This window comes from Artibeus jamaicensis, unplaced genomic scaffold, assembly GCF_021234435.1.
Source record: "Artibeus jamaicensis isolate MK-2021 breed Jamaican fruit bat unplaced genomic scaffold, CSHL_Jam_final contig_444, whole genome shotgun sequence".
Classification (NCBI taxonomy): Eukaryota; Metazoa; Chordata; class Mammalia; order Chiroptera; family Phyllostomidae; genus Artibeus; species Artibeus jamaicensis.
In genome coordinates this window covers 3,109,956-3,134,146 of record NW_026521831.1, presented here as the reverse complement: position 1 = coordinate 3,134,146, position 24,191 = coordinate 3,109,956, and the positions used below count along the sequence as shown (strand labels likewise).

Below are 24,191 nucleotides of genomic sequence, written 5' to 3'. Positions count from 1 at the left end.
GGAAGGCCTGGTGGCAAGAGGGGACTGTCTCCAGGTTGTCAGCCTCGGGTTTCCACCCATCCCTCCAGCGTGGAGAACAGCATCTGCCCTGGGCAGGACCGCAAACGCAAACACCCATCACATGAATGAAGCAAAAACGAGTGTGGGCAGGAGCCTGGTGTCCATGGAAAAAAAAGAAGAAAGAGCCCAGCCCCAAACCATACACAAAAATCAATGTTAGTAACTTCGTGACATCAGAAGTTTCTGAAACGAGACACCAAAAGCTGCAATCAAAAAGGAACAGCATACAACATTCGACAGGATTAAAAATAACTTCTGTTCATCAGAGGACCGTTTAAAGCGGGAGAAGCAAGCGAACAGCAGGAGGTGCATTTGCCACGCGTGTAACTGACAGGGACTATCCGCAGAACTCGAGACTCGTGGGGCGACTTGACGGGGAAACTGCACTGAGTTTTTCCACGGAAGAGGAAGCCCAAACGGGAGCAAGTCTGGGGAAGGGCATTTCCTGCCTCCCGGAGACTCAGCGGCACGCCCGCCTCCCTGCCCGCCTCCCCGCGGTGCCAGGGGTCGGAGGCTGCGGGGACGCAGGCACTCCAAGCACTGCTGGGGCGCTGACGTGACAGGCAGAAACACCGGGGACAGTATGGCCTGATCCTCTAAAGCTGCCGGTGAGTCCACCCTGTGCCGCTGCAGTGCCGCTCTGGGGGACACCCCAGAAATACAGCCTGTGCTCCCCAGAGCGCCTGCACCGCAGCGTCATCCTTAGCGGTCCAGGCTGGAAGCCGCTCAGGCTCCCAACGACGAGCGACTAGACCGAAGTAACTTCACTCACGCGTGCCATTCCTTCCCCAAGACAGCGGCGCAGGCTGCTCCCTGCGCCCGAGAGGGCGACTCTGGCCCACGTGGTGTTTGGGTGACGAGCTAGGTTGAGAACCGCGGGGATGCTACGCACAGGTGAGGTCCCAGCCCCGAGCAGTGAAACTGTGTCGGGCAGGTGCGCTCCATGCCGGAGCCAAACCGTGAAAGAAAACAGGGCCGCCTATCACTGAAGTCGGGGGCCTGGAGACCTCAGGGGAGCAGGAGGGGGCTGTGCTTGCAGCAGGGTCTCGGGAGGCTCCTGGAGGTCCGGCTTCTCCCGGGCGGGCGGTCACCAGGCGGTCGTGCTAAACCTCACAGATATTGACTACTTTTTCTGGATGCTCGTCATAGTTCAACTTTGAAGACTTCTATTTTGGGGGCAGGGGTGGGCTCGAGCCGGGAATAGCTCTGGGCCTCCTGGGCACCTCCTGAGTCCCAGGCACCATACGAGGCAACTGACCCGCTTTCCTGTAGGACAGGAGGGGACAGAAGCTGACACGGAGGAAGGAGGCTGCCCTCAGGCACGAAGCAGATAAAGCGGCCCCGGCGGGGGGGTGGGGGGTGGTGAGGGCAGAGGGCCCTGTGCGGAGGAAGGCAGAGGAGGGGATTAACTTGGGGATTAGAGGCGCGGCTGGCTGTGCACCGGGGCCCCAGCGGCTGGGACTTGCTAATGACCGCAAACGCTGGTGCAAGTCACTGGGAGAGCCGCTGAGCCGTCGGAGGCAGGACGGCTGAGGGAGCTCGGGCCAGACCTGCGGGAGTCCTGCTGCGGTGCCGGACCTCGCCAGGATCAGAGCCAGGCTGTGCTTGCGATGGGGTGGGTGGGCAGAGGACACTCCAGGTGGCCCAGAGAGCCGGGGGACCTCCACTCCCTACCCCTCACCTATCTCCCTGAGGGCATTTTGCTTCCTCAGGCCCCCAGGCCTATGCACCTCTTGGAAGGCCCTTCCTGTCCATCCTTGCAAACTCCTATTCTTCCTTCAATCCTGGGCTCAAATGTCCTTGCTTCCAGGAAGCCCACCTTGATTCGCCAGGCCAGTGTCCCCAACTTGGGCTCCCTGGGAGGATGTGTGGATGGGACCATGTCCCTGTCCTGAGTCGGAGTCTGGCTGTGTCCCGGCGGCCAGTGTGGAAATTGGTACACAGAGAGGGAATGAGTCCACCTGGGGGTGACGGTCACAAAAGCCACAGAGAAAAGCTGACAGGGAGGACAAACAGTTTGTCATGTGGACATGAAGGCAGGTGGAAGGGCATCCTGGGCAGAGGGAATCACACAGGCAAAGGCAGGGAGCTGTGGCGGTGACAGCTTGCCTGGGACTCAGGAGGGGAACTAGAGTGTGGGGCCAGGGACCTGGGGGGAGGGGCCAGGGCAGAGAGACGCAGCTGCGCACCTGCCCACCCAGGGTGCTGCGGAGGCCTGCAACGGCATGGCCCTTTCGCTCATTCTGAAGTACTCCCCGGACCTCCCTCCAGCCAGGCTGCAGGGGCGGGAGGGGCGAAGCGCCTGCCCCATGCTTCAGACCCCAGGCCTGGCCGGCAGCGTGCAGAGCAAGAGCTTGGGGGCAGGAGGCAGGCCCAGGCCCCTCCAGAGTCCCTTCACTCGGACGGGACCAGAGACCTCTCCTCTCCTGCTGGGGCAGCCCTGTGCTTCTGATGTCCCACAGGGAGCCTCTGCCGGCGTCCCCCTGCTGAGGGTCAGGTCCCAAATGGGGAATGTCGTCCCCCCAACAGTCCTGCATGGTGGGGGAGTGATGGCGATACATACTTTGCAGATGGGGAAACTGAGGCCCAGACCTTGCTGACCAACTTCCCCTCCCCCCGCCTCCCTGCAGGCCGCTGGGTTCTGGACCCCAACACTTGCCGCAGGGCAGCACGCTGCAGGGGTGGCTCCCGCACTGGCAGGGAGGGCTCCCGGAAAGGAAGCAGCTCTGGGAACGCCTGCCCACGGGGCAAGAGGGAGAGGAAGGTGGGACCCTCCCCCAGTCTGGGGGGCTCCCTGGTCCCTGCCAGCTCCAGAACTCTGCCTTAGCTAAAATGCCACGTGGCCCAGTGAACCAGACGCCCAGGCCCTGGCCGCTGGGGTCCGGCCTTCAGGGCGCAGGCTGGGGAAGCCCACTGGCAGAGACGCCTGGCGCCCTCAGCGGCTCGGTCAGTGAGAGGCTCACTGCGCTCCCCTGTCCACTTCTGTCCCCAGCCAGGCTCGGCTATGTCTTTGTCCCTATGACTCAAAGCACAGGGTGGGAGTCCCGGAGCCTTGGCTGGGCGGGGAGAGGGAAGGGAAGAGAAAGAACCACAGGACCACCCCCCACCTCCAGGCTGGCCTCCGGGTGCCCCATGGAGGCTACCTTTTGTCCAAGTCCCAGCTTTCCCCTCCCCCAGAGGGAGCCCAGCCCTTGTGGAGGTATTGGGGAGGTGACAGCCAGTGTGTGGTACCTGGGGGGCCTGGCCTGGGGTCACCTGGGGGGCTGCTGCTCCCTGGGCCTCACCAGCTGCCCCCCATCCTCCCCCCCCCCCCGACCTTGACCATGACAAGATGTGCCTGCCTGACAGACATCAAGTCTTGGGTCTCAGCAGCTTTGACCTAACAGTCTGGACCCCTCCTCCCAGCTCAGGAAAAACGGGTCTTGGCCCTGTGAGACCCCCAAGAAAGGGCTGCACTCCAGCTCAGCGGCCAGGAGAGGGCCCTGCTCCGGTGTCCAGCAGGGGCCTCCATGTAAGCCACCTGTCCCCAGGCACCGGCAGCACCGAGAGTTACCTGGGAAGCCCGGGCTCCTCTCCCATGGACCCAGGAACCTGCCCTGGTGCCAGCCGGGGCCCTGCCGGGTCCCTGACCCTTGGGAACTGGGGGCACCTGCTGCCTGGAGTCCTCTCCGCCGATGCCGATTCCGGACAGGGCGGGCGGGTGGGGCAGACCCTGCGGGCTTGGGCCGATGGAGCTGAAACCCAGCGGCAGAGCTGGGCCAGCTGCCCACGCAACGCCTCGGCTCAGGCTCCGGAAGGAAAACACGTGGGGGGGGGCGGTGTTCCCAAAGTGGGGGTCAGGGTGGCCAGGGGAGGTCTCAGGGGAAGTCATGAACATTCAAATCTCCTGATCCCCGGCCTCTGCAAAGGCCTGAAGGCAGCCCGGGGAGCACGCGAGGGCTAAAGTTTAGCGCCCGGCGGGAGGTGGCGGGGGACACTCCGCGGACACCATCGCGGGATTCCCCCCAAATGGCTCCGAGACGGGACTACTCTGGCCAGCGGCGAGGTCTCCATCTCCCACTTCCGTCCCCGCTCCCACATGACATAAACTTAAAAGCCCAGAACCGGGCAACTGTCTGCTGGGGGTGAGGGGACCAGCCTGCGCCGGAGACCCGTGCGGAGCAGCGCGAACGGAAACCCAGAGGGTCCCGGGGGACGATCCGGAGTACCGGGTCGGGCGCGCGGGACCGCGGAGGCCGCCGGCCCCCGGCGGCGCACCCGGACCCCCAGCCGCTGGGTCCCCGGTCCGGCCGGCTGCGGGCCCCCGCGGGGGCTCCCCATCGTCTGGCCGCGCTCGCACGCACCACGCACGGCATCCCGGCCGGGCCAGCCGCGCCGCGCGGCGGCCCCGGAGATGCGCTCCCGCACGGCCCTCGCCCCCTGCCCGCCAGCGCCCCCACCCCGACCCGGCCCGCGAGCCGCGGCGCGGAAGAGGCTCCACTCACCTGAGTTTCTCCATGTCTGCGGCAGAGGCCTGCGAGAAACCAAACAGAGGGTCAGCGGGCGGGAGGCGTGCGCTCCGCGGCCGCGCCGGGCGGAGCCGGGCACCGTGGGCACAGGCGGGCGCGGCGGCGGGGCAGCCCCGCGTGGCCCGCCCGGCGGGAAGCCCGGCCCGTGCGACCCCAGTTCCCACCACCCAACCGCGGTCCCTGGGACTCAGTGGGTGCGCCGGGCACCTGCCGAGTAACAGGTGAGCCCTCCCGGCCGCTGCGCTCCCCCGCACGTAGTTATGCCCCCCCCCCAACACTCCGGGGGTACGAGGGGGCCGGCCCGGGGACTCGGGAAGTCGCGGCCGGGGACTCCGGGTAGCACAGACCGGAGCGCTCCGGAGCTCGCCAGAAAAAGGGGGACCTGCCTGGGTCCTGTTAACATTTCCGCGGCTGCGGTCCCCGCCGCTCCCACCCCCACCCCCCGCCCCCCACCCCGGCCCCGCCCGTTAACCCTTCCAGCCCCGCGCTCCCTCCCGGAGGAAGCCTAGCCCCGAATCTCAACATCTCCGAGTAGGAGAGTGTGCGGATCCGGGAACTGGGGGCCATCCGGGATCGCAGAACCTGACGCTCCGAGAGCCCGAGGACGGCGGCGCTCCGGACTTCAGACCCCTCGGTCGGGGACCCCGCCGCCCTCCGGTTCCGAGGTTCCGGGCCTGGCCCGCCCCTCCCGGGCCCGAGGGATTAACCCTTGAGCGACCGACTCGCCCATGGGGCTCCCTGCCGGGCTTGCGCAGACCCGCCCGCGAGCGGCTTGGAGACCCTCCCCACCCAGCCCCGCGCAGCGGGGCAGCTCCTGCGCGCGGGGCGGGGGGACCCACCCGTTGCCGTTAACCCTGCGGGCGCTGGCGAACGACCGGGACCGCGAGCGGCCCGGGCGGGATCGCACTTCCTGCGCGGAACGGGGGGCACCCGGCTGGCTCTCCATCACTCGGGAGAGGCCGCTCCCCGGGGCTTTCCCCCGTCTTTCCGTGCCAGGACAGACATGAAAGGGGGACGGGGAGCCGAGCTCAGGGACCACCCGACACACCTGGGAAGACTGATGACTGCCCATCCCGGCCCCTCGCGCCGCGTCCGCCGGGAGCGCGCTTCGCTCCGGTCCGGGCCCCACGCCGCCTCCCCCACCGCCCCGCCGGGCGAGGGCGCAGCCCGGCCGTCAGCGCCGAGCTGGGAGGCCTGGCCCGGGGCCTGGGCCAGGCTCGGCCACCAACTCCCCGGGTGCCCAGGCAGGCCTTCCCGGGAGTCCCCGGCCTCAGTTTCCTCACCTGCAAGCTGTGGTTGGGGGTAGCGGAGAGCGGACGCAGCGCTCTGCTGCCCGTCAGCACCGCGGGCTGCGAAGGGGCTGGGGCGGGGGAAGGAATTTCAGCAGAAAGGATCCACAAGGGGCCCCGTTTGGCAGCCACACACGATCCCCGACTCTCTGAAAGTTGTCTGAGACCGCGAGCCTGGACCCCCTCTGTGTACCCTCTTCCCCAAGACAAAGAGTTGGCTGCGCAGCCCACGCCTCCCCCAACCCCCCTCCGTACCCCGGGCCCACCTTTCCCACGTCCCCATCACCGTGCTCGGCGCACTGGATCCCAGCATACAGCAGGCGCTCAATAAACACGGACAATCCATGCCTGGGTCCCACAGCACCGTGGCGTCCCTTTTCTAGCGGCTTCCCTTCGGGCTCTGAGTTCCCGGCAGGAACCCTGTCCCTTCTCCAGGGCCGCCCCCCCCACCCCCACGGTGCCCAGCAGGCCTGGCCTCCCCCTGGCCGGCACGCAAGGTGGGAGGAGCCCTGCGTGCAGAGGCAACCCCGGGCAGGTCAGACCCAGCCCAAGTGCTCCTTGGTCCCCCCCGGGAGGACGGGAGGACGCGTCCTCATTTACTCATTAGCTCTGGGCTGACCTCTTGGGGTGGGGAAGGGGCAGCAAAGGAGGTGACCCCGCCTCCAGGGGCTAATAGTTGAGAAATGAAAACACCACTCCAGTCCGGAGAGCCGACGGCCAGCAGAAAGGCAGCATTAGGAACGTTCCCACCCAGCACCCCTTGCCGTGGCCAGTCCACTGCAGAGCAAAGCAGAGCTCAGGGACATGAGCCCACCTGGGCCTGGGCCTCAGCTCTCAGAGGCTGAGGACATCTGTCATGTCTCTGGTTGTCTCCGTCACTCATAGGGAATGACCTGCCAGGGAGTTTGTCTAAAATTAATAAGAATGTATTAAAATTTAATTTAAAAAATCTAGAATTAATTATTTGCATTGAGTGTTTCGACTCTTCGAAAGGGCCTGTCTGGGAATTTCTCCCCCAAAAAGGGCCCCTGGGAAAAGCTGCTGGGCTGCCCTGGTGGCAGGGGATGGGGGTGGGCAGGGTAGGAGCCAGGAGAAGGAAGGAGCCCCTGGCCCAGTCTCCTGGCAGCCTCTGCCTTCACTCTGCTAGTTCAGAAGCCTGACTCGGGTCCCAGAACTTCTCAAAGTCCCCCCAGACCCAGTGTCTGTGCGGTAACCACTACCCATACTCTTAAAGGCCACCTCCTCCAGGCAGCCCTCCACGGATGCCCGGCAGAGTTGTTGGGTTAAGGCTCCCATACCTCCTGCACCCTCCCAGGGTGGGGCCTGTCTTTCCCCCGGGTGTCCTGGGGCTAGCCCGACACCTCGCCCAGCGGGTATGTGCAGAGGGGAGAGCAGCCCCCTGGGGAGGTGCCATGCCTTTGGCCAAAGCCCCACACTCAAACCTTAGCTCTGCAATTCATAACCCCGGATTTGGGGGTGTTCCCCAGATACTCTTCTTGTGCACCAGGAGACCCCTGAGGCTGGGGGAGGGCATCCCTGTGGACTGGGCACCGCGGCCTGGGGTCCTCCTGGGTCTCCAGCCAGAGGTGGGGACTGCACTCCTGGAGTGCAGGGACAGGTGGGGACCGTTCATGAGAGGCCTGTGGGCCAGCCAGGGTCTCCAGGGTGAAATGGTGGGGAAGGAAGTACCCTCAGGGCCCCTCCGCCCCCAGGGTCCCCAGAGAGGTGGGACCCCCCAGCTCTCCGGTGGGCACCCTGGGGGCTGTCAGAGGGACAGTCTGTCCCTGCCTGGGGGCTGTCCCTCTGGTGCACTGCACAGTCACAGCCTGGTGCTGATTCCTGCAACGCTGTCTGCCCTAACTCACCCCTTGTCCCTTCCGGGTGACCCAGCCCCTCTGGGTGATCCAGGCCAGCGAGCACCTTCCCTTCCAACTGCATCACACAAGCCCCACTTGTTGGTCAGGCCGTGCCTCCCTGCCTCGGTCCCCCAACTGCCTCCTCCCTCGCTGCGCTGCCACCAGTGCCTATCCCCCGCCCCCCGCCTGGTACTCCGCTCTCACCCTCCTGGGGACCACCGTGGCCTCTCTGCCTCCCTCCCACAGCCTGCTGGCTTCCTCCCCTGTTCCCCGAGGGATCCCAAGCTTCAAGAGGGCCACCTGCATCAGAAACAGGTCCATCCCCGCTTAGTCCACCTGTGCCGTCCCCAGCACAGCCTTTGACCCAGTGACGGAGTCAGTCCCATTTAACCCTCCCTGAGACTCAGAGGTGAGTCTTATAACATCCACTTCACAGATGCAAAACCAGAGGCCCCAGGAGGGAAGCCCTGCCGTTCCCATGCAGCGTGTGACTGGGATCCAAAGCCCTCACCCATCCTCCCCGGGCACCTGGCTGGGCTACAGAGGCGCACAGTAGGCCCTCCCCAGAGGTGATGCCACCCGTCAGGCCCCAGGGAGGGGCTGGTGAACGCTGACTCGGCCCTGCCTACTGGGCACACGCCAGCCATGCAGGCCACACAGACCGCAGCGGTCTCAGGCTCACGCAGCACACTCCTGCCTCAGCGCCTTTGCTCGTCCGGGCCTCCCTTCTCTGGCCGCTCCTGTGAAGCAGCCCCTCTCCCACCAAATGACTTCTCACACTGTGTCTCTCTGGACCCACCGCTTTGTCCTTTGCCTGTCCTGGCCTTGCCCCTGCCCCCTGTGCTCTAAAGGACCCCACACACAGCAGGGTCCCTGTTCAGGCCACAGAGTCTGTGTCCCCCTGGCTGGCACAGAGGACTCCAAGGGGGGCAGGTGGGGTGGCTGGGTGAGTGCCACGGCTCATAACCCCCGGCCAGAGGCATCTGCTCTCCATGGGGAGTGCCAACCCATGCCCCCCCAGCCTTCCCCTCATTCGAGGGCCCCTCGGTGCGAATGGTGCCCGGAGCCCTGCCCAGGAAGCCCCTCTGGGGACTCGGGGTCTCCTGAACCGTCTTGTATGCAGCTGTGTGACCTTGAGCAAGGCTCTCAGCCTCTCTGAGCTCAATCCGTCCTCTAGGGAGGAGGGACAATTTGTAAAGGACATTGTGAGTGACAAGGTGGACGTGCGTGTAAGGGACTATCTTGGGAACGGGGCTGCTGAAGGACTGTGGTCTCTCCGAGAGCCAGACCTTTACGGAAACAGGGTGGGTTGGGCCCCGTCTGAGAGGCCCACACCGCAGCTCGCCTTCCTGGGCTCGCTCAGCGGGCGCCCGCTGTGCACCCCGTGCCAAGGGCGCAGCAGTGAGCAAACTGGAGGAAGTTCTCTGTGCGCCCAGCGCCGACCTGCTCCGTGGGGAGATGGGACATTACGTGGGACATCAGTGGAGGGCCCCTGGGTCCCAGCGTATCTGCTGCGAGAGTCCTCTGAGCAGGAGGGGTGGGCAGGGCTGCCTGGGGTGGCCACGGTCCACAGGGAAGTCAGGGTGAAACCTGAGCAGAGCCCTGGGAGTGGGGCGCTAGGGGTGGGGTGCCTGGCGAGCTTGGGGAGTATCCGGTCACCAGTGGGGAGCAGGGGCTGAGCGGAGGGCCTCCTGGGACACAGCCATCCACAGGACTTTGGCTTCTGCCCTGAGGGGACTGGAAGCCCCCACAGGGCTGGACAGAGGCGTGTTCCTCACGCTGCTGAGTGGGGATGCGCCAAGGGAAGGTGCCGGCCCCAGTTCCCCCGCGTGGGGACCAGGGTGGAAGCGGGAGACACCCTCACAGACCAGGAGTGGGTGCAGAAGACAGAGCCACGACAATGGCGCTGAATCTTCTACCTGAGCGACTGGAGGAGAGTGGAAAGATGCTGGGAACTTGGGTCGGAAGCGGCTGTTAGAGTCCAGCAGGGCCAGCGACAAGGGGGTGGGTTCGTGAGTCCAGAGTGTAGAGGAGGGTCCAGGAGATGTGGGCCTGGGAGCGGTCTGCGTAGAGACAGCACCTAAAGCCACCGCACGGGATGAGACTCCCAAGGCAGGGAGTGCAGACGTGGAGGACATGGCACTTTGCCACGGTCAAGGTTCAGGGAGGGGGCAGAGCCAGCCAGGGAGACAGGGGAACGGGTGTTCTCAGGCGGAGGGAGGGGTCCGCGGTGTCACAGACTGTCCCAAGCAAGAAGCTGGCCTCTTGTCCCTGAGCATCACCCACAGGGCTGGCCTATGCTGGACACAGGGCAGGGCATCCACCGGCACCTTAGCTGCAAAAGTGGGCTTCCTGTGTGTGACCAATGTCACACAGCCAGCTGGGGACCTGTGCCCAGGCCCTGGTCTCAGGGTTCCCTGGGCCACCCCTGCTCGTGGACTCTGTGCGGCCCCTGCCGGTTCCAGCTGTGAGTGGCTGCCGACGGCTGTGCCGACCGCGGCTGCGAACTGGCCTCCCGAGCTAAATCTGGCCGGCTGGCATGTTGTATTTGGCCTGCGAGAGGGTTTTAACGTTTAAAAAAAAAACATTCGAAGCAACATTTAAAAATTGGGAGAGTTTACATTTTAAAATCCGTATTTTTGGCTTCTACTGAAATTTTGGAAGATCTGGCAACTCCTGCCCACATTCCCACGTGGAAACAGTCAGGGAGCGGGAAGCAGCTGCCCCTCCAGAGGCGGGAGGGGCCCCATCTAATCCTCAGGCTTGTCCTACGGATGGGGAGACTGGGGCCCGGGGGGCCGAGTGACCTGTCAAGGTTAAGGTCACTCTGTGGGGCAGCCGCTCGGACAGAACCCAACCGTAGCTCTGGGGACTGCCAGGCCTGACACGGGGGTCTTGGCAAGAATCCCATCCTGGCTGCTTCTGGGCCCCCAGTCTGTCTCTCCTTCCATGACCCTGGCCCTGTCCTTCCCATTCTCTCCCTCTGACCCTTTCGGTCACAGGAAACGGCTGGCTTGAGTCCTTCACACTATAGTATGAACGAGCCTTGGTTCCAGGCCTGTGGGGAGGGAGAGCTGGAGGTCCTGGAGACCTTCTCCAGTGGCTTCCTGTTTGCTGGACAATGACAGGGAGGACAAGTCACCTGTACCCACTCAGGCGGATGGGACAGAGCCAGACGGAGACCCAGGACCCTGCCCAGGTCCATGGCCGGTCGCTGAAGGAGTCAGTGGTCAAACTCCAGGCATTGGGCTCAAGCAAGGGCTTTCGGGGTGGCTGGCTCGAAGCCAGGGGTCTGCCCCGCTTCCTCAAAGCTTTACCTCCACTTCGGCAGCCATCCTGGGGACCCAGGCCCGTCTAGGCCGGGAGGGCGGGAGGCATCCGGGAGAGGGCCTGCCATCCTCTCCCCAGTGAGGGAACTCCATCCACCTTCCCAGTAGCTGACTGCCATCACCACCCCAGTGAGGGAATTCTCACTGGGGCCAGGCTGCTCTGCCCTTCACCCACCATCCCTGCTCTCCACCCTGTGCACCCAGAGAGACTCGGAGGGGACAGAGCGCGCCCGGCCTGCCCAGCCGTAGTTCCTGGTCTGGGAAAGGGCCTGGTCCCCGGTGCTCTCTCTGTTTTGTTTTGAGTATCTGATGGGAGCTGGAGGGGAAGGAACCCAGAGTAGGTGCCGGTGATGAGAGGTGGCCTGGGGTGGGATAAGGGTGCCCCAGTGGGATGCCCATGCAGAGCTCCCCCCACTCCTCTACCAGCCCCCACCGCTGCCCACGGTCCCCACGGTCCCCACGGTCCCCACAGCCCTGCACTGCCTGGCAGCCCCGGGAGGCCTGTTGCCGGAGCCTGGAGACAGAATCCTCTGGAGGACTGGGCGCTGCAGCGCTCCCCCGGGGCCCAGCGGTCCTCAGAGTGGGGCAAGCAAGGTGTGCGGAGCCCTGAGAAGCAGGGGCAAGGGGGCCGGCTCACTGGGCCCTGGGGCGGAGGTAGGGGACATGACGCTTCCCTGTGACCAGGCAAAGGGTAAAGTGAGACCCTCATCCTTCCTTCTCACTGGCGGGAAACGGAGGCGCAGAGGGCGTGGGCGGCTTGTCCAAGGTCACACAGCAGGCAGCAGATCCTGGAGCTGAGGACTCCCCGGGGGGTGCCTGTTGGCTTGGGAGTTAGAGCACCAGCCCATCCTCGGCGAGTATCTGCCATTACCCCGGGGTTTGATTTCACAACAACGCAGCCTGCAGAGAAGCTTTCCCAGAGCGTCTGTCTGTGCTCTGCACCAGCCTGGCCCGGCGGCCCCACCTCAGTCCTGTGCTGGAAGAAGCTGGACAGGGCGTGGGGCAGAGGCCACATTATAGACAACCCATGGGGACCCCTGGGCCCAGGGGACACAGATGTTTGAGGGGCAGAAGGTCAGAGCCAAGACTGGGGTCCCAGCCCGCAGGGGGCTGTCATCCCAACGCTCAGCCAAGCCCTGTCCCCAGCACGGCTGAGGGCGTGCCGGGTCTTTCTACACATCCGCCTGGGGCCAGGGGTTCCGAGGTGCGGAGGGGCCTGCATTCCTGTCTGAAGACCTCCCTTCCAGCCCGTTCGCCCCCACAACCTGGGGCACACAGCAGCCCCCACAGCCTGCTCCCCCTCCCAGGAAAGGGGGTGGCTCTGAAGGATGTGGGCCCCCCACCTGCCTGATGGGACCATGACGCCCCACCTCACGTGGCAGTGTCTGAGGCGCGACAGTTCAGAGGGCTCGTGGGCAGCCCCGCGGCAGCCCTCCCAGGGCCCTGCCAGCAGCGGCGATATTGTTGTCATTACTCACACAGAGTCCTGCCTGCCCCAACGCCAGCATCTCACCTCGGAGAGTCATTCCTGGGCACCTGGGTCTTTCCCATTGCAGATATTATAACAGGGGTGTGATGCAGGAACCCCGAGGGGGTCAGCCAGGACTTAGGGGGAAATGACACGGGGAGGGGCAGGGAAGGGACCCCCGGAGATGTCTATGCGGTTGCCTGCTGGGCTGCTCTGGGGCTGGGACTCACCCTGCATGGAGGCTGCCAGGGGGAGGCAGCTCTGCCTGCGCGCTCCCCGCTGCCCAGTTGGGGCCCGCTGGTGTCCACCACCTGCCTGGGCCCGGATCTGCCTGCAGGCTCGGCTGCCACCTCTGAGGCCAGCTGGGGGCTCAGGGCTGTGGTCTCTTCCGGGGCTGAAGCTCCTGGGAGGGGCTCCAGGGCTCCGCCCGGGCCTTGCTCACCAGGGGAGGGCTCTCGGCTGCAGCCTCTGGGCCCCTGGAAGGCCTTCAGGGTCCCAGGGTCCAGCACCCTCGCAGCAACCTCATCCAGGAACCGAGAGAAAGGCATCCTGGCCTCCTGTCGCCGGCTCAGGCGGGCAATGGGGCTGGCGGCTGGCTGGCAGTGCGTTCGTGGGGACTCCGGGGTAGGTGATGCCCGCATCTCTGCTCGGCCAGGCCCTGCTGCCCAGCTGGGGCGGGCTGTCTGGCCACTGGGGCTCCCACCTGGGCTGGGGCTTCGAGGGTCCTCTCTGTGTGTTCCTTCCCTGGGGTCTTCAGTCCTGTACTCCGTGAGGGAGCCATGGCTGTCCTGAGGGGGGTCCTTGGGGTCAGAGCCCCGGGCCTGGGAGGTGGCCCCAGTGAGCATCCTCTCAGTCAAGCCTCCCCTGGCACCTCGCTGAACCCGCTTCTCTCCTCCTGAGGGGCAGGGACCCTTGCACCCTCTCGGGATGTCAGGGCTGCCCACCCCTCACTGGGCAGAGTGGCCACTGAATGCCCGCCTGCCCATCAATCCAGAGGGCCTGCAGCCGAGGAGCCTCCCACCCCCTAAATTGATTCTCACTAAATGAGAGCGGGCTTCCAGGCTTAGAAAGTGTTAGAGAGGTCAAGGTCATGTCCTGGGCTCTGCCTCGGTCTGGGGAGGCAGTCTACACCGAATGAGCTCTGGCTGTATACGGGGAAGGGGGCCCTGGGTTGGGCCTCGTACACCCACTCACAATATCTCCTGTCCCCCCTGCCTGTGGGGTTCGGGGTCCAGGGACTGGCAGGCAGCACTCGGCTGGCTGTGACAGGGTGGTGGCAGGGCCCAAAGGGGGTCGTTAGAGCCACATCCATCTGGCAAGACAGGAGGAAGGTGTGGTGGAGGCTGCTGGTTGCCCTGTTCTCCCATTCTTCCTTAGCAAAGAACCCTCATTTCATTCTGGGAGGCAGGTTGCCTAGCTGAAAGACTGCACTCACTTCCCAGGCTCCTTTGCAGCGGGGGGGCAGCCAATGAGATAGAAACAGGATTTGTGGGGCATGACTTCTGGGAGAACTCTGTAGAAGGGATGGACACTCCCTGGACCCCCTGCTCCCACTTCCCATCCTCCTGCTTCCTGTCTGGAACAGGGAGGTGATGGCTGGGGCTGTTGCAGCTGCGGACGCCATGAGAGCAGCTGTGGTGGAAGCCAAATGAAAGAAATAAAGGGGCAGAAGGACTGAAGGAACCCGGGTTCCTGATGAGCACTGAGTCGTCACACCGGTCCCATGCCATAGCCTCTGCCCCCGGCCTTTCTTCAATCCAAAAGAAGTAACTCCTGGTCTCATTTAAGCCATGGCCACTTCCAGTCTCCGTTACTGGCGCAGTTCCTCAGGGTGGCATCGGGGACCGGGGTAGGAACAGCAGTTGGTAATCCTCTGAGGCCTTTAGGGGGACGTGGGGGCCTAGAATGCAGTTCTGTGGGGCGTCGGGTGGGGGAGACCAACCCAAGGAAGGGCCAGGGCCAGGCCGGGGCCCTGCTGCGTCCATGCGAAGGGAGATACGCCTGTCCCGGGCACCTCGAGAGGCAGGGGTCCAGGCAGGTCTCCGTCCAGGGATCCAGCTGCCTGACCCGAAGGGCGGCCAGCTGGGGGACAGATCTGCCACCCAGATTACTGCCTGCTCATGGCTGAGCCCCTGCCCTCGTCCACCTGGCAGTGCCCGGACACCTCGCATCAAGTGCTGGGGACCCATCCTTTGCTGGGCTTGGCCATGCACCCCTCTGGATGTCCCGCAGCACCCCTGCCTGAATGTCTGAGAATCCCACGAGCTCAGGTGTCTGAAACAGGACCCGGCGCCGCCGGGGCCCCTCCCTCTGCCTCCTCCTGCCCCTGCCCCTAAAGATCCCGTCGATCCAGCTACTCTCAGACCTCACTAACCCCCTCCATCCCCACTGTCACCTTGCTGGTCCTGGGTGCCACCATGTCTCACCTGGACACCTGCAATCACCCCTCCCTGGGACCCCTGACCCTAAGCTGGTTCAGCTCAGTTCCTCTCCCAAACCCACCAGAGTGAGCTTTTAAAATCCCAGGCCACGTCCCACATTCACACGCTCTGCCAGGCCCTGCTGGCCCAGTGCCTTGGGCCCTGCTGCTGTGAGCCCCTCCCCAAGCTTCCCTCACGTCCCCTAAGCCAGTGTCGGGCTCTGCCTGTCGCAGGGCCTTTGCACTTGCTGTCCCTCTGCCAGTGGCCTGCTGACAGCCTCTCCCCTTGCCCTCCTTCTCATCACCTAACTCTCAGGGCCCCAGCTCAATAGCCAGACACTCGCCACCCCTAGATTAGGCCAGGGACCCCTGTACCCCCTCTTATAGCCCCTGGCCTCATACCACAGCCCACAGCCCTGTAATTGACATGCTTGTGATCATTTGTTTGTTATCTGTGTCCACTCTATCCCAACCCTCCATGCAGGGTGGGGCACACAGTAGGTGCTCAGTAAGCGCCTTCTGAGTGTGCAGGTGAAGGCATCATAGGTCTTGGTTGGTGGCGCATGAGCTTCCCTGGCCAGCTGTGGGCCTCCTTGAGGCTGGGCACGGGGGAGGCATCATGGGAGGTATCCAGGCTCTTGCAGAGGCCACTGTGTCCCTCCCACCCCCGCAGTCCCCTGAAGGCCACCCCTTTACACCAGGACAACGCCCTCCGCAGCAGCAGCCAGCCAGTCCCTGCTCCATCATCCATGGACACAGACAGGCCCAAGGTCAAATACCCCTCCAGCACCCCGACAGGACCTTGGACACGTCACACACTCCTCGAGGTCACACAGGGACAGGGCAGCCCCAGCCCCCAGGCAGCACTGGGAAATGTGCGGGGGGCGCAAGCTGGGTGCCGCCAGCACGGAGCCTGGCACCTAGTAGGGCCTGAGGGATCCTCAGCACAGGGCTCTGATTTGTCCATTCCCTAGCATTCCCTGAGCCTCTCCCAGAGTTGCCGGCTGCATCAGACAAGTTCCCGTTGTCATAACAACCCACTGGCTCTCCGCCGCCTGGGCCAGAGGCCCCGGAGGACGCTGTCGGCGGCCGAGTTTGCAGCCTGGGCCTGCTCACCTTGTGCAGCCCAGCTGCCTCTCTTGACCTGGCTGCCTGCCTCTCGGCTCCTCCATTTTTAGCGCCTTTCTGAGCCCTACTGTGTGCCATGGCACATGCTGAGTGTGCATCCGTACCGTGGCCCGCATTTCACCCCACCCCGTGAGGCAGTGCAGCTGGGAACTCTGTTTTGTGCTAAAACAGAGCAGAGTCTCAGGGAGGTGACGCGACGTTCCCGAGGTCACGTGGCTCGGATGCAGCACACCTGGAATGGGACCCTCAGAGGTCACGCACTTATACCCGTCTCCCCTCCAGGACCCCTCAGACCCTTCCCCACCACCTGCCCCAGCCCTGTCCCCTCCTCAACCCCTCCGTGCCCTGGGAAGGGTGCTGCTGCCGGGCATCTGCTCGGAACTCCGAGCCCCGCCTCCCTTAATTCTCCTGAGCTTAATTCTTAAACCAGGAATTACTCCCCGGCTCACAGGGGAGGGCGCGGGGAGCCAGGCTCACCCCACGCCACGTGCTGCAGCAGACACCGGGGCTCGGGCGGCCACCTTCCGCACGCCTCCTGTTCCCATGCAGAAACTTCTGTCACCGCCCCGTTCACAGACAAGGACACCGAGGGTCTGAAAATCCCCACACCTGTCCTTTTAACCACCTGCCCCCTTGCTTCCAGATGTTTCCACCTGGCCTGAGAGCTCTCAAGCACAGCCGCGGGCCTTAGCCGTCCCAAGTCCCCAGTGTCCACGCCTGTGCTATGTGTGGTCCACACCTTCTAGGAAGTCCCCTCAGACAAGGAAGTCCCTGCGGGATTCCCTGCTGGTCGCCCATCTTTACAAGGAGCCACACCGCTGTTGCACGGTCCCCAAAGGATTTCCACCGGCAGCATGTGAGTGGAGAGGCCTAATGCCTCCCGACACCGCCTCCCCACCAGCCCACAGCCCCGCAGCCCCCTGCTCTGCTCCCATGGACACCAGCATCTAGGGCAGGGGCGTCCAAACAGCAGCTGCCTGCCACCCCCACGCAGCCCGGGATGGCTGTGTGTACGACCCAGCACATCGCAAGTTCACTTAAAGCGCGATAGGGTTTTTCTGTGATTATGTGTCACAATGTATTTAACGTGTGAACCAAGACAACTCTTCTTCCCGCGCAGCCCAGAGACCCGAAAGGTTGGACACCCTTGGTAGCGGGAAAAGATGGCCTGCTCATCGGCCACCATCCATTTACTAGCATGTACCCACTCATGCCCCAGCTGGCTCTTCCACACCTGCACCTGCCACCTGAGGTCCTCCAGCCCACACCTGCATCCATGGGCTCCTGAGCAAACAAGACCTTTCCCGGAGGGCACAGTCGTGCAGGGCACGCAGCAGCCTCGGGACCTGGGGCTGGCTGTGATTCTGCAAAGGCGGTAGCCGGTTGGACGTAGCTGGTTGGACGGCGCTCCGACGCTCTGCCGATTCTGGGGGTCACCCAAACCTCCTCCCTGACTAGTGTTGGCTCAGGCTGAGATGGTGAGGGTGCCCTTCACCCCCAGCTGCCCGGGGCTGGTCTGAGGCCCCCGTCTTGTTGTGGCGGCACAGGGGGGGTCCTTGTCACTCGGCCGCAGCAGGGTTGTGCTTGATGAGATAGGAAGGCGGGGCCACCCGTGTCACGCCCTGGGCAGATGACTGCCAGGTACCCAGACGAGAGAATGTGATCGAAACTGACCAACCTCACTGTCTTGCTTTGACTAGAGAAGGAGTGGATGTCCCCTAGAGTTTAGAGCAGGGGACACAACTCGGAGACCGCGGTGGCCCGGTGGAGAGATGTCCGAAGCGGACCGGGTCGGTCTGCACGCATCTGCAGAGGCTTGCCCCTCCGAGCACTCATCGGCCGCGGAACCCCAGTGGTTTGTCCCCACATGGGAATGTGCGCCCAGTGTTACTGGGGCTTTTTATGTGTTTACTTTTTCAAAGACTTTATTTATTTATTTAGAGAGAGGGGAGAAGAGGAAGAGAAACATCGATGCATGAGAGATACATCTGTCGGTTGCCTCTCACACACCCCAAACTGGGGACCTGGCCCGAGACCCAGGCCTGTGCCCTGACCAGGAATCAAACTGGTGACCTTTTGGTTCACAGGCTGGCACTCAATCCACTGAGCCACAACCAACCAGGGCCAAGTTCTTTTAATTTTTTTTCCTAAAAATCCAGGCTTTTCTATGAAATGCTATCCGTTCCTTCATAGATACTCTCAGTGTCCAGCTGTGCACCCTTCCATTCCCATTTCCATCATCGTATCGACATTATTCAAGCCCCCAGCCATCCACGCTGGCCCCACGCCCTGACCACATCTGTTTAGCTCCCATCCACGTTCTGGTGCCTACATCCATGTGCCCCTTGGTCCATCCATCCGTCGACATGTATCCACTCATTCTAGACCTTCCCATCCGTCCACCTACCCGTCTTGCCACGTGCCTTGGAGGAGCATCCCCCCATCAGCCCACCCATGCCTCCGTCGCTGTGACCTTGCGCTGTTCGTCCAGCCCCAGCTCCGCATCCATTCCTCCCTCCCTCCTCCGTCCGTCTCTGCCTATCTTGCCGCTCATGTCCACCCACCTCCCTTCCTGTCCACTGATTCCTGCAGCTTCCCATCTGTCTACCCACTGGTCTGTCCTGCTCCATGCCTCCCACTGTCGGCCGTCCACCTGCCGTCCACCACTGTCCCCTTTAGTCCACCCATGGTACTTCTCCACCAGTGTGGCCCACAGTCCCTGCATGCACCCCCTGCAGTGCGACGGGAACTCCCCACGTCCCTCTTCCCCAGGTAGGGCCCAGGCGGAGCCTGTCTCCATCCCCAGCTTGGTTCAGGGTCCGCTAATAAATCGAATGGCCACAGTCCCCGGGTCTGGCAGACCCCTAGTCTGGCGGAGAGCGGGGCTCTAGCTAACTCCACCCCAAGAGGCCTGTCGGGGCTGCTGCACTGGCCTCTGGCCTCATGACCCGCTGGGAATGTGACCATGCTGGTCAAGGTCTGTGTCTCCCAACAGATGGTGAGCACTTGAAGGGCAAGGTGTGCGTCGGCTTCCCCCGAAAGGCCCCAGTGAATGGTGCGGGGTGGGGCAGGGATCTGGTGGCGGCGAATGAAGAACTCAATCACTCAATCCTCACTTGCCCCAGCTCCCGCCAGCTTCCCCCGCCACAATTGACCATCTGTGCCTGCTCTCGGGCCACGGAAGTCCCTGCTCGGACTGGGGAGGGACTGAGCCCCAGACACTGAGCCCAGAGAAGCCTGGGTGTTGCTCCGGTCACGCAGGGAGTCGGTGGCAGAGGAGGCACTGGAATCCAAGGTCCCACAGACACCCACCCAGTCCTCCCCAACAGGAGAGAGACCGGTCTGGGGTGAGAGGCGTCTGGGGGCAATTCCAGGCCGACACAGTGAGCCTTGGGGTTACTCCTGGTCCTGTCCCTGGGGCTCATCACCTGATATGAGGGGAGAAGCCACCTGTCCCTGCCCATGGCCGTGCCCTTGACCTCCACACTCCAGCAGGGCTGGGCCTTTTCTGATCCCTGTACTTTCCCCCTCACCTCCAGGCCTTGGCCGGAGCTGCACCTCAGACACTCGTCTGCCCTCACCTGCTTGGCCCCTAAACGCTCCGGGGCCTCACGAGTCTCCTGGGGTTTGGGAAACTATGTGTGGACTGTCTCCAAACAAGCCATGGGTCCACGGGCTCCTCTCAAGCCCTGACATCCACCCGCCATTCCCTCACCCGCCCGCTCTTCCATTCCTTCATTCACCCTTCACGTCGCTAAGGGCCTGTGGAGCAGAGGAAAGACCGTATTTTGCCATGTATAATGTGCACTTTTTTGCCCAAAGTTTTAAAAAAGATTTTATTTATGTATTTGTAGAAAGAGAAGGGAGGGAGAAAGAGGGGAGCGAAACCTCAACGTGTGGTTGCCTCTCACGGGCCCCTTACTGGGGACCTGGCCCGCAACCCAAACATGTACCCTGACTTGGAATGGAACCGGTGACGCTTTGGTTCCCAGGCCAGCACTCAGTCCACTGAGCAACACCAGCCGGGGCTGCCCAAATTTTTGAAGGAAAAATAAGGATGCACATCATACACAGGTAGTATTAATTCTGTACTTATATAAAAGTTTTAAACTCTTTTATTTATGCTTAGGCATTAAAAGTGTAACTCTAGAAAGCAATAATGATGTCCATATGCAAAATAATACCCTGAAGTAGGATAATCAGTTTTGTTTCTAAAAATAAATAAATAAATAACTGAACTGAAGAATTTTAAAACGAGACTTGTTTTTCCTGAAAGTTTGGGCCCAAAACATGGGAACTCACTGTACATGGAGCACATTCTACACGGCAAAACACGGTATTTCCGAGCAGTGCCACGGAGATGACGTGTGAAAATGTGTATGCTAGACTCGCCACATAGTAGGTGCTCAATAAATGGCAGCTATTGTGGGCCGGGCCCTGCACCCGACAGTTTCTGTCTGAGAGCGGATGGGACCTTCTGCTCCTGACCCGGAAGTGCCTGCTCCCCTCACCGGCCCGAGGAGCCCCTCCCACGTGGCTGAGGCTCCAGGCGGCCCTCCTGTTCCGCTGAGTGTCAGGTGCAAACAGCCCCAAGTCCTGACAGTAAGAGGAGCACAGCGCGCAGATATCTTTAAATAGGAGACAATAGTTCAGGAAGGGCCTTCCCCAGAGCCCTGCCAACCTTGCCCGGTGCCGGGCGCCGAGCTGCCGGGAAGAAGCCACATCTGCCACCCTGCTCACTTTTCTGTGCCGCCCTGATTATAGTGAGAGTTGGGAAAATTAAGGGTTTTCGGGGACGCTGCCAGAGCCTGCGCAGCCGCCTCCCCGCCCTGCGCATCACAGATGCCAGGCTGAGCCGCCTCCATAGGCCACTTGCCCCAGCGGCAGCGCCACACAGGGAATGGCGGGAACTACGCAGCCCAATTCATAAGGGGCTTTCTCCCACAGTCCTCACTGGCCCCGGAGTGGAAAGGGACTCTGCTGTCGGTGGTGGGTGGGGAGACTGGGGCCCAGAGCGGGGACCTGTCCACGGCCCCCAGTGATCTAGGCGTCAGGGCCCTGGAGGGGGCCATGCCCATGGAGACCCTGCCTGCCCCGAAGCCCAAGGCCCCCGGTCTGTAGGTAGGCCTGCCTTGGCCACGCAGGGTTCCACATTTGCGGGTGCTCCTCATTAAGCCACTCACTCTAGGGTGTCTACTCTGCTCCTACCCTGCTGGCTCAGGAGACTCCAGGATGTCACCCACGCTGTTCCTGCCCCCAAGGAATCATAGTGGTGATGGGGTGGGGCCCAGATGAGGAAGGAAATACCTCTAAACCAGGCAGGAAGCGGAAACGCTAGGGCCGAAGCTCCCATTCAACGTGCTGGGGTTCAGGGAGGGTGAGTGCACTAGCTCCACGGCCCTGGGCCTCAGTCTCCTGTCCTGTAACTGAGCAGTAGGGCTGGCGCTCCCACTCGCGGCAAACGCTCAGTGACCCAGCCCTGGGTCCGGCCTCCCTCTGGCTCCTCAACCTTTCTCACCCAGCGGAGTCTGGCCCTGCCCCTTCAAGGGCAGGATGGGAGGAGGCCTGCCTGGCCCCTGGCTACCTGTCCCCAGACAGCGGCGGGTCCCAGATGCTCAGGCCTCATCCTGGCCCCCGGTCCCACCCTCGCTCCCGCTGCGCGTGGTGGCGGGTAAGGACCCCAGCTATGGGGGGCCCAGGCGCCGGGACGGGCCGCTCTGGGGGCATGACAGCGCCGCGGCCGATCCCGGCCCCGCCCCTAGAGTACCCCGCTTCCCCGCGCGCTGGGCCCGCTCCTCCGAGCCAGGGAAGCGTGCCTGGCGGGGCCCTGGCGCATCGACACCAGGGGGGGCGCCGCGGGGAGGGGCAGAGAGGCTGGACCATCGCCCTGGGCCTGGCCGCCTCGGTCGGTCGCTGTGCAGAGACCGCCCCGCGGCGTGGGTAGCCCCGCCCCGCCAACGCGCGGGTGTCGCCGCCGCGCCCTCCCGGCTCGCAGGTACTCACCGCCCGCCGGAGCCGGCCCGGCCGCCGTCCGCCGGTCCACATGGCCCCGGGGCAGCCGCTGCTGGCCGCCGCCGCCCCCGGCCCGCGCCCTCTCCACCAAGGCCGAGCGCGCCTGGAGCCGGCGCGGCCGGGGCTCCCCCACCCCGCCTGGCTCCCCGCAGGGAGCGCCCGCCCCCCGCCCCCAGCCCGGCTTCCCGCCAGCCCCGGCCCCGCGCAGCCGCGGCTGATTCCGCGGCTCCCCCCGCAGCGTCCAACCGGGGCACACTCGGGGGGCGCGGGGCCGGCCTGGAGCCGGCCCGGAGCGCGGGGCGCCACGTGGGTGCGGACACCGAGAAGGAATGGCGGCTGGGCAGGGAATGAATGAACCGTGCGGGCGAGAACGGCAGAGCATGAATGAATGAGTGCCTTGCGGGCCGCGGGAGGAACGACTGAAGGAGGAATGAATGCAACGGGGACTGTTGATGCAAGAATGGATGTGTCCTTAAAGCCGGGGGTCCTCAGTACTGACCTCTCCAACTGGTCTGTCCATCCATCCATCCACCATTCATCCCCTCGACACTTATTGGACACCTACTGTATACCAGCCCTGCTCTAGGTCCTCTGGATATGGCAGCGAACAAGCCACGTTTATGCCCTCCCAGAGCTCACATATTACAGAAACTCCAGGGCCCTAGGGCTTGACCCAGCCAAACTGCCCCTCTCCTGGCTTCTGCTCTGTCCCATCCCCAGTCAGTGGGTCCTTCCATCACCATGGGTGCCTGACCTGACTTCTGGTGGCCAAGTGATGGGAAGGTCTTACTCCCATCCAAAAAGCTCAGGAAGGGGAGGAGACCCCTAGAGGGTGAGTATTGTTCCAGGCCCCTCCGGCTGGGTCACCCCCTCCCTGCTGCCAGCAGAACCCTCAGTTAGGGTGCGGGGTGAGCCACACCCTTTCCTCCCAGAGGCAGTGGGCGATGCTTCCGGTGGCCCAGGCCAGGCCTGGGCCTCCTCAGGAACCAGCCTCAGTTCCTAGGGCATCGGAGCTTCTCGTGGGCAGTCGCATGGTCTGCCCAAGAGCCCGAGCACAAGAGCAGCCAACACGGGGATCCAGGGAAAAGGATGTTGTGTGTCAGAGGTCACAAAGCACGTGCACTCGACGTCTGGCCTTGCTCAGGACCTGGTGGCCCCTAGTTCACACCTGCCTACGCCACTTCCATGCACATTTGCTTTTCTTATTGTGGCAAAATATGCATAACGCAGAAGCTACATTTTAACCATTTTCTGTGTGCAGCTCAGTGATACTAAACACATTCATTGTGGGGTAGCCATCGCCGCCATGCATCTTATGTTTTATCTGCATCTCTGCAGCATCTGAGTGCTTTCATTTAATCAGGGAGCAGGTTGCTACCTGGGGTCCAGCACAGCGCTGAGAAAAGGCGTCAATAGCCAGGGAGGTGAGAAAACTAGCACAATGACTGGAGCCCAGTGGGGGCAGGCAAAGTCCTCTCTCCTCCCCGTTAGGCCTCTGTACACTATTGGTTAACAAATGGGACAGGGGTGCAGGGAGTTCCAGGGGGGGCAGGGTGAACCTCAGAGGACACCCGGTGCCTCCAGTACCCATGGTCAGGGCTTGGCTGTCCATGTCCCTCCAATAGGGCCCTTTCAGGGTCACTGTGGAACCAGTCTCTGCTCTGGCCCTTGGTTTCCCCAGCCTCTAACCTCTGCCACTACCCCCCCCCCAGGGTTCTGTAGCCGTTCAGGCCGCGTGGAGGGTGGCAAGCAGCCCAGAAGAGGTCTCGGGGGTCTGGGAGGGCCCAGCCTGCCTGCTGCCCACCTGCCAGGCCTCCCTCCTGTCCCTGCCCTCCCCAGGTCCCAAGTGGTCAGGAGAAACGCGGAGATGTGGACACAGTGTACACATGGGGCTCTGCCCACTCTCCCTCCCCAGACACTGGTCCTGCTCAGATGGTGCCAGAATGTTCACCGTCCGCCTGGGCTCTGCTGCTGCCAATGCTGCAGATGGCTGGGGAGGCGGGGGAGGGGTGGGCCGGTGGGGGCGGCCGAGCCTCAGTGCTGCAGCTTGCACGCTGGAGCTGGGGCCCGTGGGGAAGGCCCCAGGAGAGCCCCTCCCCTGTGCTGTAGCAGCTTGGTGCCA

At 63.4% G+C, this 24,191-nt stretch overlaps 1 protein-coding gene across 2 annotated transcripts in view; it reads right to left on the bottom strand.

The window, feature by feature from the left end:
* BEGAIN (brain enriched guanylate kinase associated) overlaps positions 1-22,133 on the bottom strand; it is a 40,962-nt gene extending 18,829 nt beyond the window's left edge. For both annotated transcript variants that reach the window (XM_053665989.1, XM_037130384.2), the window contains exons 1-2: positions 22,061-22,133; positions 4,545-4,573 (exon numbers count right to left, since the gene is read on the bottom strand). In XM_053665989.1, the coding sequence (XP_053521964.1) occupies positions 4,545-4,573; positions 22,061-22,102 (71 nt within the window). In that variant the 5' untranslated portion in view covers positions 22,103-22,133. The remainder of the gene's footprint in view (positions 1-4,544; positions 4,574-22,060) is intronic.
* Between the last annotated feature and the right edge of the window lie 2,058 nt (positions 22,134-24,191).